We start from the raw sequence: 13,743 nt of genomic DNA, 5'->3' as shown, positions 1-13,743 counted from the left end.
ATGCAGGAGTGGCTTTGGGACAAGTCTCTGAATGTCCTTGAGTGGCCCAGCCAGAGCCCGTACTTGACCCCGATCGAACATCTCTAGAGAGCCATGAAAATAGCTGTGCAGCAATGCTCCCCATCCAACCTGACAGAGCTTGAAAGGATCTGCAGAGAAGAATAGGAGAAACTCCCTAAATACAGGTGTACCAAGCTTGTAGCGTCATACCCAAGAAGACTTGAGGCTGTAATCGCTGCCAAAGGTGCTTCAACAAAGTACTGTGTAAAGGGTCTGAATACTTATATAATTGCAATATTTCAGTTTTAGAATAAGGCTGTAACAAAATGTGGATAAATTTGTGGGGTCTGAATACCTTCCGAATGCACTGTATTTTGTAAATATTTTCTCTAAATTGTTAACTAAAGTTTATTGCACCATACTGGCCATTTACTTGTTTTCTTTCTCCAATCAAAATAATAATAATAATGCATAATAGACACTAAGATGTAAAAAAATTAAAATTGTATTTTTATGTATGTATAAATGTATGTATGTATAAATGTATGTATGTATAAATGTATGTATGTATAAATGTATTATTTAATTGGAGGCTTCTCATATATATTCCATTCTCCTTTTTCTTCTTTATATTTTGTATATATTCCCAGTAATATTCCTTTATGTAATTAAGCTTTTACATGTGTTTGTTTTATTTTTCTTTCATAATAATAATAATGATATTTAATTCGTAGAGCGAATTATGAAGCTTATTGGTGCTTGCTTCTGTGCGCAAATCATTTGACCGCTGCAGTTTTCTATTGTTTATTCTCATTTAAAAAAGAAGCTGATACTGGCCATTAGTTATTTATTGTTCTCTGATATTTTTGCTTTATTAAATTGATTTATATTATGGGGGTGTCTATTCCAAGAAAAACCTAAATACATTTTACAGGAGTTTATGTATTGCCCACCTAAAACAGCCTTAATATATTTGAAGTCCTTCAAAATAGAAACTACAGAAAGTAGAATATTAAATAGATTTAATAAGTAGACTAAATAATTACAAAAGAATAGTGATAAAGAAACAAAAAATGCTAGGCAGAGCAGGCCCAGAGTTTGTTGCTGAGCAGGCCCAGAGTTTGTTGCTGAGCAGGCCCAGAGTTTGTTGCTGAGCAGGCCCAGAGTTTGTTGCTGAGCAGGCCCAGAGTTTGTTACTGAGCAGTACCAGAGTTTGTTGCTGAGCAGGCCCAGAGTTTGTTGCAGAGCAGGCCCAGAGTTTGTTACTGAGCAGGCCCAGAGTTTGTTGCAGAGCAGGCCCAGAGTTTGTTGCTGAGCAGGCCCAGAGTTTGTTGCAGAGCAGGCCCAGAGTTTGTTGCAGAGCAGGCCCAGAGTTTGTTGCAGAGCAGGCCCAGAGTTTGTTGCAGAGCAGGCCCAGAGTTTGTTGCTGAGCAGGCCCAGAGTTTGTTGCAGAGCAGGCCCAGAGTTTGTTGCAGAGCAGGCCCAGAGTTTGTTGCTGAGCAGGCCCAGAGTTTGTTGCAGAGCAGGCCCAGAGTTTGTTGCTGAGCAGGCCCAGAGTTTGTTGCAGAGCAGGCCCAGAGTTTGTTGCAGAGCAGGCCCAGAGTTTGTTGCTGAGCAGGCCCAGAGTTTGTTGCAGAGCAGGCCCAGAGTTTGTTGCTGAGCAGGCCCAGAGTTTGTTGCAGAGCAGGCCCAGAGTTTGTTGCAGAGCAGGCCCAGAGTTTGTTGCAGAGCAGGCCCAGAGTTTGTTGCAGAGCAGGCCCAGAGTTTGTTGCTGAGCAGTACCAGAGTTTGTTGCAGAGCAGGCCCAGAGTTTGTTGCTGAGCAGTACCAGAGCGAAATTGCAGCGTGAGAGAAGGCTACAGCGACACTGGAGCAGGAGGGAAGGCCAACACCATTTTTTAAAAATCTGTTCGAATTACGCTCTGCTCCTTGCTCCACATTTGTCCACTTACATGCTCTGGCATTCAAAAGCAGCCCTGCTTTAGGCTATCAAAGAGCTGTCAATTAATAATCATATCAATCGATCAAATCAGTGAATGAATGGCTGCAGCAACCATTACACAGCCTGACAAGCTGCATAACAAATGAGGCCTAATTAGACAAGATAACAATTAAGTCGTTCAAACAAGATAATAAGTCATTAAAACAACTTAGTATCTCTTAGTGTCTTGTTTAAACAACTTTTTTTTACTAAGTCATTCAAACTAGATGATTCCAAGAGTCTTCTTTTTCTTTTTTTGCCTTGGGCTTCAGGGCTTCTGGAGGTCCACACACTTTTTTTGGCGAAATAACAAAAAGAAATGTTTGAAATGTACCACAACCAGCAATTCACTTTCTATTCCTCGTTGCGCAGTACAGGTGCTCCGAATAAACATGAACAAAAACTAAAAAAACACAAAAATAAGTCATTTTAGAAACGCAAACGCTCTCAGTTAATAATGCAGGTCTTTAGATGTTGTACACATAAAATTGTGTCATTACGAACTTTATCCGCAACATTATATTCCATTTTATTGCGACTCGAGCTATACCTCTCAGTTCGTTCTATTAGCAGGTTACACAGTGAATGGAAATGCTGGATGGGGGAAAAGCTTGAGTCGCAATGAAATGGAATATACCATTGCGGATAAAGTTCAGAATTACACGATTTAATGTGTACAACATCTAAAGACCTGCAAGACGTTTGCGTTTTCTAAAATGACTTATTTTAGTGTTTTTGGAGCCTTTGTTCATGCTTTTTCGGAGCCCCTGTACTCCACAACAAGGAAGAGAAAGTGAATCGCTGGTTGCAGTATATAAAAAATATAAAAAGTTAAATTGCAAAAATTAAGTGTCTGGATTTTTCTATGACATGCTATTTAGAGATTTGGTTATTAAAAAGCTAACTTTAACAGAACTCACAACAGAAGTAACTGAACAGCGAATGTGAGAGTCAAGTCTCTTGAGTTCTTTTCCTATGCTTGCTTCTTCCAGAATGCCTACTCAGCATTTTGGTAAATGCTGCAGCAGTGAAGAAGTCCGTAACTCAACATGAAGGTCACTGAGTCTGGTCTGAACTCCCTTTCTCTGTGTCTGTCTCTGTTGTGTAGGTGGAGGCAGAAGCAGTCAACCGGTCAGTCACTCTGGCCAATCAGACCAACTGCCCCCTCTACATCACCAAGGTGATGAGCAAGAGTGCTGCTGATGTCATCGCCCTGGCCAGGAAAAAGGGTAATAGTAAAGAGAAAGAAGTGTGGTGATGGACTACTGTAACATGTTTTCTATTGATTGCTCTCTGTGGTTTGTGTATCGTAACTACTGTTTAATAATAGTTATGTGTGTGCTTACATTTGTCCTATTTCACACGTGCGAATTGGAAATTCTTTTTTTGCATACCCCATTGCCCCTGAGAAACCCCTGGAGAGTGTGGTCAGAGCCAAGGATCAGCCATTATTGACGGCGATCCTGAAGCAATAAGGGTTAAGAGGGAACATTGACAGATTTTTCACCTAATCGGCTCAGGGATTTAAACCAGCAACCTTTCGGTTACTGGCTCAGCAGTCCTAACTGCTAGGCTACCCGTCCGTTTTAAGGTACACTAAATGTCAAATCGCATATAAATGATTCCCCTTGTAAATCAGTCCTGCTTTGGAGACAGGGCACAAGCCCCCTGACCTGGTGTTTTGCTGTGTTCTGTGGTACTCTAGGTGCTGTGGTGTATGGAGAGCCTATCTCTGCCAGCCTGGGCACGGACGGAACCCACTACTGGAGTAAGAACTGGGCCAAGGCAGCTGCCTTCGTCACCTCCCCACCCCTCAGCCCTGACCCCACCACCCCTGATTATCTCAACTCACTGCTCTCCTGGTAGGTGCTCCATTTACACTATGCACCTCTACTTAACACAGAGATATGCAGTAATCATGTGTTACTTACACACATCCTCCACCAGGTGATATGTCATTCTAGCCTCCTGGGGCTTCATTCATTAAAGTTTCAAAAAAACGTCCAGTTTTCCCACAAAGGCTGGTATTTATCGATTTTGAAAAGTGTGTATCTCCACGCAAATACCTTGATGTTTCTACTTTTTAAGACTTGAACATTAATTCCCCCCATGCACATTCTCTCAGGCAGTCTTTGCCACTCTTCACACTTTACTATTCAGTTCATTTAAATAGTAAAGAAAAACAATCCAGATGACTATGCTAAAGTCCCTAAGAGGAGATCGCATAGCATCTAATATGTTTATTTAAATTTTATTATATAGGCCTAAATCATAATCAAATTGCAGGACATGTCTCTCCTTTTCTGACATAACTGGTTTGAATTATTCCCATTACACAACAAATAGTAGGCTACCATTTATCAATCGCTAATTCAATAGCCAAGCATGCTCAAAAGTAAATAGGCCGTTAGCCTACCCGTACTGTCACTTACTGTCGAGGTTACAGTATTTTTGTGAGATAGGATTAGGAGCGTGACATCGTAGCCAAGCCTATTTTTTATTTCAGATGCTATACCAGGGGTGTCAAACATAAGGCCCGCGAGGGGGTCCAATCCGGCCTGCCGGTGGTTTTAGTACAAACAATAACGTTTTATACATTTTTGGCGTGGAGAACGAACTCGGTATACTATAAGATGACTAATCCAATCAAAACTGTGTAGAAAATGATAATGGACCAACATTCATACAGTTTCTTGACTGTTTCCAGCTCACTAATAATCACAGAAATGAAAACTAGACAGTCAGGGAGAATGCTTTAAAGAAATGTACGCACAGTTGATAAATGAGACCCATGGAAAGACATATTACTCAAGACAAAACATGCAAACGTAAGACCTATGAGTGGAGTGTCTCATTCTCTCTCTCCCTCCATCCTTTGTTCCTCTCCAGTGGTGACCTGCAGGTGACTGGTAGTGCTCATTGCACGTTCCACACCTCTCAGCGTGCTGTGGGCAAAGACAACTTCACCCTCATCCCAGAAGGCACCAACGGCACTGAGGAGAGACTCTCCCTCATCTGGGACAAGTGTGTGGTGAGGCACATTCTACTGACCTTTTTCTGCTGGTTTTCCTACAATCAAACATACCACAATCAAACATGCTTCTTTCAAATTGATCCTGTATATGTAAATAGATATAGATTTTGTAGAATTAACAATGAATTTACTTTCCCAGTTTGTGCCGCAGTCATTCATGTCATCAAGGGGTTCTCAGTTGTTCAAGTGAACATTTGCAGCTGTCTTGTTACTCAGGAAGTGACAATGCCTTTTCTTCTGATTCCCTTAGGTGACTGGAAAAATGGACGAGAACCAGTTTGTGGCTGTGACCAGCACCAACGCAGCTAAGATCTTCAACCTGTACCCCCGTAAGGGCCGCATTGCAGTGGGCTCTGACGCCGACCTGGTCCTCTGGGACCCAGACGTCAGCAAGATCATCTCTGCCAAGAGTCACAACCTGGTGAGCCTGGCCAACCCACACTGTACTAACCATATCATAACTGTGGTGTTTATACATTGTTTTAGTCCCACCTACTGTATGTAGGACTCAGTTTGGATCAAACAATTCTTCCACATTTTCATATGAAACATTGAAGCCTTTTTCCTACGAAGCGTCAAGACAAACCATTAAGTAAAATCTACTGACCTGAAAAGACTTGTTAGAGAACAGCTCATGCAGACAGGGCCTGAGTTATCCCTCAATGAGTCACCACTTTCTTTCATTTAGAGGATCTAGCTGGCTACATCAGCACTAGTTTCTCCTGATGATGTCAGCTGAATGCCACAGTTACCATGCTGGCACAATTCATTGAATATATAAGGGCCTAGACTAAAGTTCATATGGAAAAAGGCCTCAAATCTTTGAAATGTTTTTTGGGGGTTTGCAATGTGCATGTGAAAGTAGAGTAAGTGCTGTCTTTCTCTGTGATTTGCCCTCTTGTACTTTGTCAGTCTATTTGAAACTCTTCTCATCAGAGCTCTTCTTTTGCAGGCTGTGGAGTATAATATCTTCGAAGGCACCGAGGTGCGTGGAGCTCCCCTGGTGGTGGTCAGCCAGGGCAAAATAGTGTTGGAAGAGGGCAACCTCCATACCACTGAGGGCTGTGGGCGCTATGTGAGCCGTAAGCCCTTCCCTGACCATGTCTACAGGAGGATAAAGGCTCGCAGCAGGGTGAGTCTATAGTGCAGTGAAACTGACATTGAATAGAATAAAGATTGTTGATTGTTAATTACCATTCTCACTGACAGTGATGAACAGTCGAACTGATGCTGTTATCTCGTCTGTCTTTCTGTCCTCCCAGCTGACGGAGCTGAGTGGGGTCCCCAGGGGTCTCTATGACGGGCCAGTGTGTGAGAATGTGACACCTAAGGTCATGACCCCGGTCACCTCGGTGAAGACCTCTCCAACCAAGCTGCAGCAGCAGCAGCAACAGCAGCAGCAGGCTCCCCAGCCCGTCCGTAACCTGCACCAGTCTGGCTTCAGCTTGTCTGGTCAGTACAGCTCAACGTTTCTCTCACAGCTCCACATGGAATACCAGTAGGAATAGCATAATACTAAGATGTGTAAGCACACAAGTATTATCATTTGGCCTGAAATTGTACCATATTGGGTTTGGCAGATGCCTGGAGAACACTACCTGCCCCAATGCATATTGCCAACTGCAAAGTTTGGTGGAGGAGGAATAATGGTCTGGGGCTGGTTTTCATGGTTCAGGCAACGCCCCTTAGTTCCAGTGAAGGGAATTCTTAATGCTACAGCATGCAATGACATTCTAGACTATTCTGTGCTTCAACTTTGTGGCAGCATGACAACGCCCCCATGCACAAAGCAAGATCCATATAGAAATGGTTTGTCGAGATCAATGTGGAAGAACTTGACTTGCCTACACAGAGCCCTGACCTCAAACCCATTTGGGATGAATTGGAACGCAGAGTGCGAGCCAGGCCTAATCGCTTTTGGTCATGTAGTGTAACTGACTTTCTTTTCTCTTATCTCTCATGCCCAGGTGCGCAAGTTGATGATAACATTCCCCGCCGCAACACCCAGCGCATTGCGGCGCCCCCTGGTGGTAGGTCCAACATCACCAGCCTGGGTTAAGCTCTACTGTCAGCTGAGCTAGGGAGGAGAGGAGCGGAGCAGGAGGATCCGCCTCAGCTCCTAGACCAACCATCACAACCAACAAAGCTTCATCTATTGTGGTCCCGTCTCCCTGACTTAACTGCAAGCTGGTGGTCAAAAACACTCCATCCATCTTCATCCATACTCTGCCACCTCATTCAAAGAAAAAAAAAGAAATAGCACTCAATGTTTTGTTTTGTATTACCTACATGCCATATGCAATCTTTTCATTTTTTTTTAAGGAAGAGTCAAGTGAATTTAGAGAGTTCTTGATGTTTTTCTGTATATACACTGAGTGTACAAAACAGTAGGAACACCTTCCTAATATTGAGTTGCACCCCCTTTCGCCCTCAGAACAACCTCTATTTGTTGGGACATGAACTCTACAAGGTGTCAAAAGCGTTCCACAGGGATGCTAGCCCATGTTGATTCCAATGCTTCCCACAGTTGTGTCAAGTTGGATTGATGTCCATTGGGTGGTGGACCGTTCTTGATACACACAGGAAACTGTTGAGCGTGAAAAAGTACACCTGGCACTTACTACCATACCCAGTTCAAAGGCACTTTTGTCTTGCCCATTCACCCCATTAACAGCAAACATACACAATCCATGTCTCAAATGTCTCAAGGCTTAGAAATCCTTCTTTAACCTGGCTCCTCACCTTCATCTACACTAATTGAAGTGGATTTAACAAGTCACATCAATAAGGGATCATAGCTTTCACCTTGCCAGTCTGTCATGGAAAGAGCAGGTGTTCCTAATGTATTGTTAACTCAGTGTTATATATATATATATATACACACACAATTTAAGTTTAGTCTTTGATTACATTTTGGCTTTTAATTGTACAAGAGGAGCTGTGGATTGTGGTCGTGTGGCATTTGATGTATCTACACTCTTAGAAAAAAGGTTTTCAAAAGGGTTCTGTGGTTGTCCTCATTGGAGAACCCTTTTTGGTTCCATTTAGAACCATCTTTCTAGAACCGAAAGGGTTCTACTTGGAGCCAAAAAGAGGTATACTATAGGAACAGCCAAATAACACTTTTAGGTCCTTTTTTTTAACATCGTATAATTTAAGGGCAATTCTTGGTTTGACACCAAACAAGAAGAATCACTTCTGATTCCAAGAAGTGAGCCATTGCATTAGATCACTGTCAAAGACACATGGCATATTTAACTATAGTACATTGGTTATTGTTTTTCTTCCATCCTATAAGTAAATGGAAGGTTTCACAAATGTTTTTACATTTTCGAGGCTGTAAAATAGTGTTGAAGGAACTCGGATTACGTTTTTACCTCACTAAGTCAGTTTGCAGTATTTGTATGATTTTAAAACAGCTGTGAGTTTTAGTTATTGTCCTTCCATAGCCTTTCTGGTCAGTATTACAACAGAACTTTCAGCTGAACAAATTCAATTCTATCTTCCTTTGTCTCATTGCTGCACTTTTTGTATTGTTGTAATGTTTTTGTTGTTAATATTATACATTTTTGATCGTGTCTAGAGCTAAAACATTACTGTAATCTGAAATATTGACTCTTAGATCTTAGCTTGTCTGCTGATGGAATGCGCAGAAGTCAAGGGAGATGGTTAAACCATTCATCTCCTCACTCCCCTCAGTCTGAACACCTTTGACACAAAGCATGCACAATACATGGCAGCAGGGAGAACCTTCACCCCCCCCCCCAAAAAAACTGCAGAGACATTGCCTCTTTTTCCTCCATTTTCTTCTCTATAATCACACTGCTGTTTATTTTCTTATGACACTGACAGCCATGCTCGATAGAAGGTTGCCCCTAACAACCTCTCTGCACCAGGTGCTATTTGATCAATGCTGTGTATGTGCAGATGGTGGTGCCTACTTTTTCCACTCAACCACAGCAATTCAAGCTTTGTGAAACTACTTTACGGGGGAGCGGAGTCAGCTATTACATGACACGGGTCTTGGTTTTCTATCTGCTAAAGTGCAAAAGGTGAATCTGTGGAAATGCAATGTTGATTTGTATTTGATATGTTTGTTTTTGTTGTTTTTTCAGAATGTTTGTTCAATATCACTTGCCTGCCTATTCTATAAAGTATTGATTGATAGTATGCTTTAAGAACCATGTATTTATGAAAAATACCTGTTAAGCACTGTCAGTGACCAAGCTAGTACAAATACCTGTTAAGCACTGTCAGTGACCAAGCTAGTACAAATACCTGTTAAGCACTGTCAGTGACCAAGCTAGTACAAATACCTGTTAACCTCTGTCAGTGCCCAAGCTAGTACAAATACCTGTTAAGCACTGTCAGTGACCAAGCTAGTACAAATACCTGTTAAGCACTGTCAGTGACCAAGCTAGTACAAATACCTGTTAACCTCTGTCAGTGACCAAGCTAGTACAAATACCTGTTAAGCACTGTCAGTGACCAAGCTAGTACAAATACCTGTTAACCTCTGTCAGTGACCAAGCTAGTACATGTAGTGCTTTGAGATCCAGTGAAAAAAAGCTGTGATAATGAAATCCATTATTTACACTAATGATGTGGTTTGACTCCTGTCCTTATTGTTGGAGTCACTAGAATAGCACCTCCTCTTAGCCCTGTGAGTGTTGACGATGGGAGCCACTTTTAACCGGTGCTCGCTCCATCATCACTCGCGTTACCCTCTTACCTATTCACATTAGACCTTACTGTTAGTGCCACGCATCAGAGTATGAACAATGTTACACTAGACCACAAGCCAATGTTTATTAACCACTCACTCGACACTGTGAACGGTACAGTAGGGACATTTACAGTAGGCTCCTCATTTCTCTGACCAGTTCTCTGTATACTGTACAAGCATTGTATTCTTTCCTCCTCCTTGCCTTGTCAGGTATAGGTTGTTATGCCAAGCTATGTGTTGTAAGTAAATTGCCGGTGAGGAGGTTTCCTATAGTGTTTGTTTTTTATTTCAGATTTTTAGCACTGTCGTTGCCCTCCCATCTTGTGATGAACTGTTGATCATGTATGTTTTGGGATTTTGAAATACTTATTCCTGACGACGTTGAATACTATCAGTGTTGACTTAAATGGTTTTAAACATAAAAATAAAAAATAAAACAATTGATGTGTCTCACTAATAACAATTATTGTGCTATCAGATACTGTTTTAGTTTTGGTAGTCAAAATACTGTACATACATACCAGTAAATAAACACAATAAATATGTATAAATTAAAATAATGTCAGGAATCTCATGTTCCCATTGTATTTCAATTCAATGTTACATTTAATCCAGTCAATGTTGTTCACTGTAGTAGTTTGCTGTTCATTAGATTTGTCTTGAATGGCGAAGATGCTTGAAGAAGACGACCCCCATGTACTTTACCACAAACAACTAATTTGCTAAGTTTGCCGTATTTTACAGTGCTCTCCGTTACCCATTTTTTGTTTGGCATTAGCACAGCATACATGATCCCAATTTTAGCTCCAAGACGGCAGGAATAAAATTTAAAAAATAAGAAAAAGTAAATTGTGCTGATTTATAGGCACATTGAACCATGTCGTGCTACGTAGTTTGAAAAGTCTATGGATAGTGTTCAAAACAAAGACGCATATCTGATTTCCTCCGTCTTTATGCGCCGTCACCATTATTTTGAGAGTTCAGGTACTTTAATTATACACTGAGTGTATTAAACATTAGTAACACCTCTTTCCATGACAGACTGACCAGGTGAATCCAGGAATAAGCTCCCTCATTGATGTCAGTTGTTAAATCCACTTCAATCAGTGTAGATGTAGGGGCAGGTTAAATAGGGATTTTTTAAGCCTTGAGACAATTGAGATATGGATTGTGTACGTCTGCCATTCAGAGTGTGAATGGCCAAGACAAAAGATTTAAGTGCCTTTGAACGGGGTATGGTAGTACGTGCCAGGCGCACCGGTTTGAGTATGCCAAGAACTGCAACACAGTTTCCGATGTGTGTCAAGAATGGTCCACCACCCAATGGACATCCAGCCAACTTGACACAACTGTGGGAAGCATTGGAGTCAACATGGGCCAGCATCCCCGTGGAACGCTTTCGACACCTTGCCCCGACGAATTGACGCTGTTCTGGGGGCAAAAGTGGGTGCAACTCAATATTAGGAAGGTGTTCCTAATGTTTTGTACACTCAGTGTATGTATTTGCTAATAACCTCAGATCTTGGAGTCGCAGAAATTATGTAGATTTGTTTTTATTGTAGGCTACAGGCAAGCACACTAGGTGGAGACAGTCTGCTTTGTATGGTCAGGGTTGGCTCTTTCTCCCTTCTCCAGGCTCCTTTCCTATGAGAGACACAGTGGTGAGAAAGATGGGGGTTATGAATCCTAGCAACATGGGGAATTAGTCCACCAGAAGCATCATGATTTCCCTGAACCATGCCCCATGGCAGCAGTGGTATCTAAGCAGTTGTCCAATTATGACTGAATCTAGTTATGACTTGCCTTGTTAAATTAAGGTTCAATAAAATAAATATGAGGGCACACTAACTGATAGTGGAGTGGAGAAGGGAGAGCATTGGGTTGAAAACAAACAGTGTAGAAGAACTCTAGAAGAAGCTCCGGGGGAATCCTTCACAGGAGCATGTCATCATCAGTGTCTTCACTCTTAGGAAAAGAATGTGCTATCTAGAACCAAAAAGGTTTGTTCAGCTGTCCCCATAGGAGATCCCTTTGAAGACCCCTTTTGGTTCCAGTTAGACCCCTTTTGGTTCCAGGTAGAACTCTTTCCTCTGTGGAATGGGGACACCCTTTATTCAAAAAGTGTTCCTAGAAAACAGTGAGAATATGACAGTCACTAATAGGGAGCTATTATTATGATTATGTTCCAATTCTGCTCACTCTCTCTTTGCCCTTGTGGGAACCTTGTATCAACGTATTTCGATGGAAGTCTAGCCTTCATATGTCACCAGCATGTCACATTGGGCTTAGTCAAGAACAAAGTCAGTCATTGCAACAGAAGATTTTGTATTTTTCCACTCTGATCCCTTTTCAGCCAAAGCTCTATTGCATTTCAAAGACTCTAGATTAGAACATTAAAATAGAGTAGCAGGGGTGTATAGCATAGAGAGACATAGTATTCTTCTCCGTTGTTCTTCTAAAAAAATCAATTTGACTGACGATACTGGTGGGTTTCACCTCCATGACTAATGTATCTTTCTTTAGAAACTACAGCCCGAGCATCTACCTGGGAACGGTGTCGACTCGGTACTGATAGTAATCCCACAATCTCCACCCGGCACAGCCAGAAGAGGACTGGCCACCCCTAATAGCCTGGTTCCTCTCTAGGTTCTGTCCTTTCTAGGGAGTTTTTCCTAGCCACTGTGCTTCTACACCTGCATTGCTTGCTGTTTTGGGTTTTAGGCTGGGTTTCTTTACAGCACTTTGAGATATCAGCTGATGTAAGAAGGGCTTTATAAATAAATTTGATAGTACGTTTTTACAGAACCCACAACTTTTCTATGATGTTATTACATGATCTGAAAAAAGCTACTGTGTGCTTGTAATAATACTAATGCAGGTTTAATTGAATTGGACTTCCCTTTGTGTCTCTTGGCTCTCTGTCTCTTTCTCTCCCTCATTCACCCCCCCCCCCCCCCCGCCATACTCCAGATCACTCATCAATACTATCTGTGGTTTGATGACCAGAGCCAATAGCCTCTCGATGATGTCAGTACTGAGACAGTATGACTCACAGAGGGGCACAGCCATGTCAGCCAATGTCAAGTATTTCTGGCCACTCCCCTCAAGAAAGCATGTCCACTTGGCTACCAAGACTTGCTGGAGATACGTTGTATCAGAGGGGTTGTATCAGAGGGGTTACATTTTATATTTCATCTTTATTTAACCAGGTAGGCCAGTTGAGAACAAGTTCTCATTTACATCTACGACCTGGCCAAGATAAAGCAAAGCAGTGTGACACAAACAACAACACACATGGAATAAACAAATGTAGTCAATAACACAATATAAAAAAATCTATATACAGTGTGTAAATGAGGTAAGATTAGGGAGGTAAGGCAATAAATAGGCCGTAGTGGTGAAAATTACAATTTAGCAATTAAACACTGGAGTGATAGGTGTGCAGAAGATGAATGTGCAAGTAGAGATACTGGGGTGCAAAGGAGAAGAAAAAAATATATATATATGGGGATGAGTTAGTTGGATGGGCTATTTACAGGTGCAATGATCTGTGAGCTGCTCTGACAGCTGATGTTTAAAGTTAGTGAGGGAGATGAGTCTCCATCTTCAGTGATTTTTGTAATTCGTTCCAGTCATTGGCAGCAGAGAACTGGAAGGAAAGGCGGCCAAAGGAGGAATAGGCTTTGGGGGTGACCAGTGAAATATACCTGCTGGAGCGCGTGCTGCGGGTGGGTGCTGCTATGGTGACTAGTGAGCTGAGATAAGGCAGGGCTTTACCTAGCAAAGACTTATAGATGACCTGGTGCCAGTGGGTTTGGCGACAAATATGAAGCGAGGGCCAGCCAACGAGAGCATACAGGTCGCAGTGGTGGGTAGAATATGGGGCTTTGGTGACAAAACGGATGGCACTGTGATAGACTGCATCCAATTTGCCGAGTAGAGTGTTGGAGGCTATTTTGTAAATGACATCGCCGAAGTCAAGTATCGATAGGATGATCAGTT

The 13,743-nt window shown here is 42.0% G+C and overlaps 1 protein-coding gene across 1 annotated transcript in view; it reads left to right on the top strand.

Moving 5' to 3' along the window:
• The window catches only part of dpysl2a (dihydropyrimidinase like 2a), a 37,130-nt gene extending 26,947 nt beyond the window's left edge, over positions 1-10,183 (top strand). Inside the window, exons 8-14 of the mRNA XM_020471315.2 lie at positions 3,090-3,210; positions 3,687-3,843; positions 4,871-5,012; positions 5,266-5,436; positions 5,968-6,147; positions 6,278-6,467; positions 6,983-10,183. Coding sequence (XP_020326904.1) covers positions 3,090-3,210; positions 3,687-3,843; positions 4,871-5,012; positions 5,266-5,436; positions 5,968-6,147; positions 6,278-6,467; positions 6,983-7,074 — 1,053 coding nt within the window. The 3' untranslated portion in view covers positions 7,075-10,183. The remainder of the gene's footprint in view (positions 1-3,089; positions 3,211-3,686; positions 3,844-4,870; positions 5,013-5,265; positions 5,437-5,967; positions 6,148-6,277; positions 6,468-6,982) is intronic.
• Positions 10,184-13,743: the final 3,560 nt, after the last annotated feature.

The sequence above is a fragment of the Oncorhynchus kisutch genome, linkage group LG3 (assembly GCF_002021735.2).
Source record: "Oncorhynchus kisutch isolate 150728-3 linkage group LG3, Okis_V2, whole genome shotgun sequence".
Taxonomy (NCBI): domain Eukaryota; kingdom Metazoa; phylum Chordata; class Actinopteri; order Salmoniformes; family Salmonidae; genus Oncorhynchus; species Oncorhynchus kisutch.
This window is presented reverse-complemented; position numbering and strand designations above follow the sequence as displayed.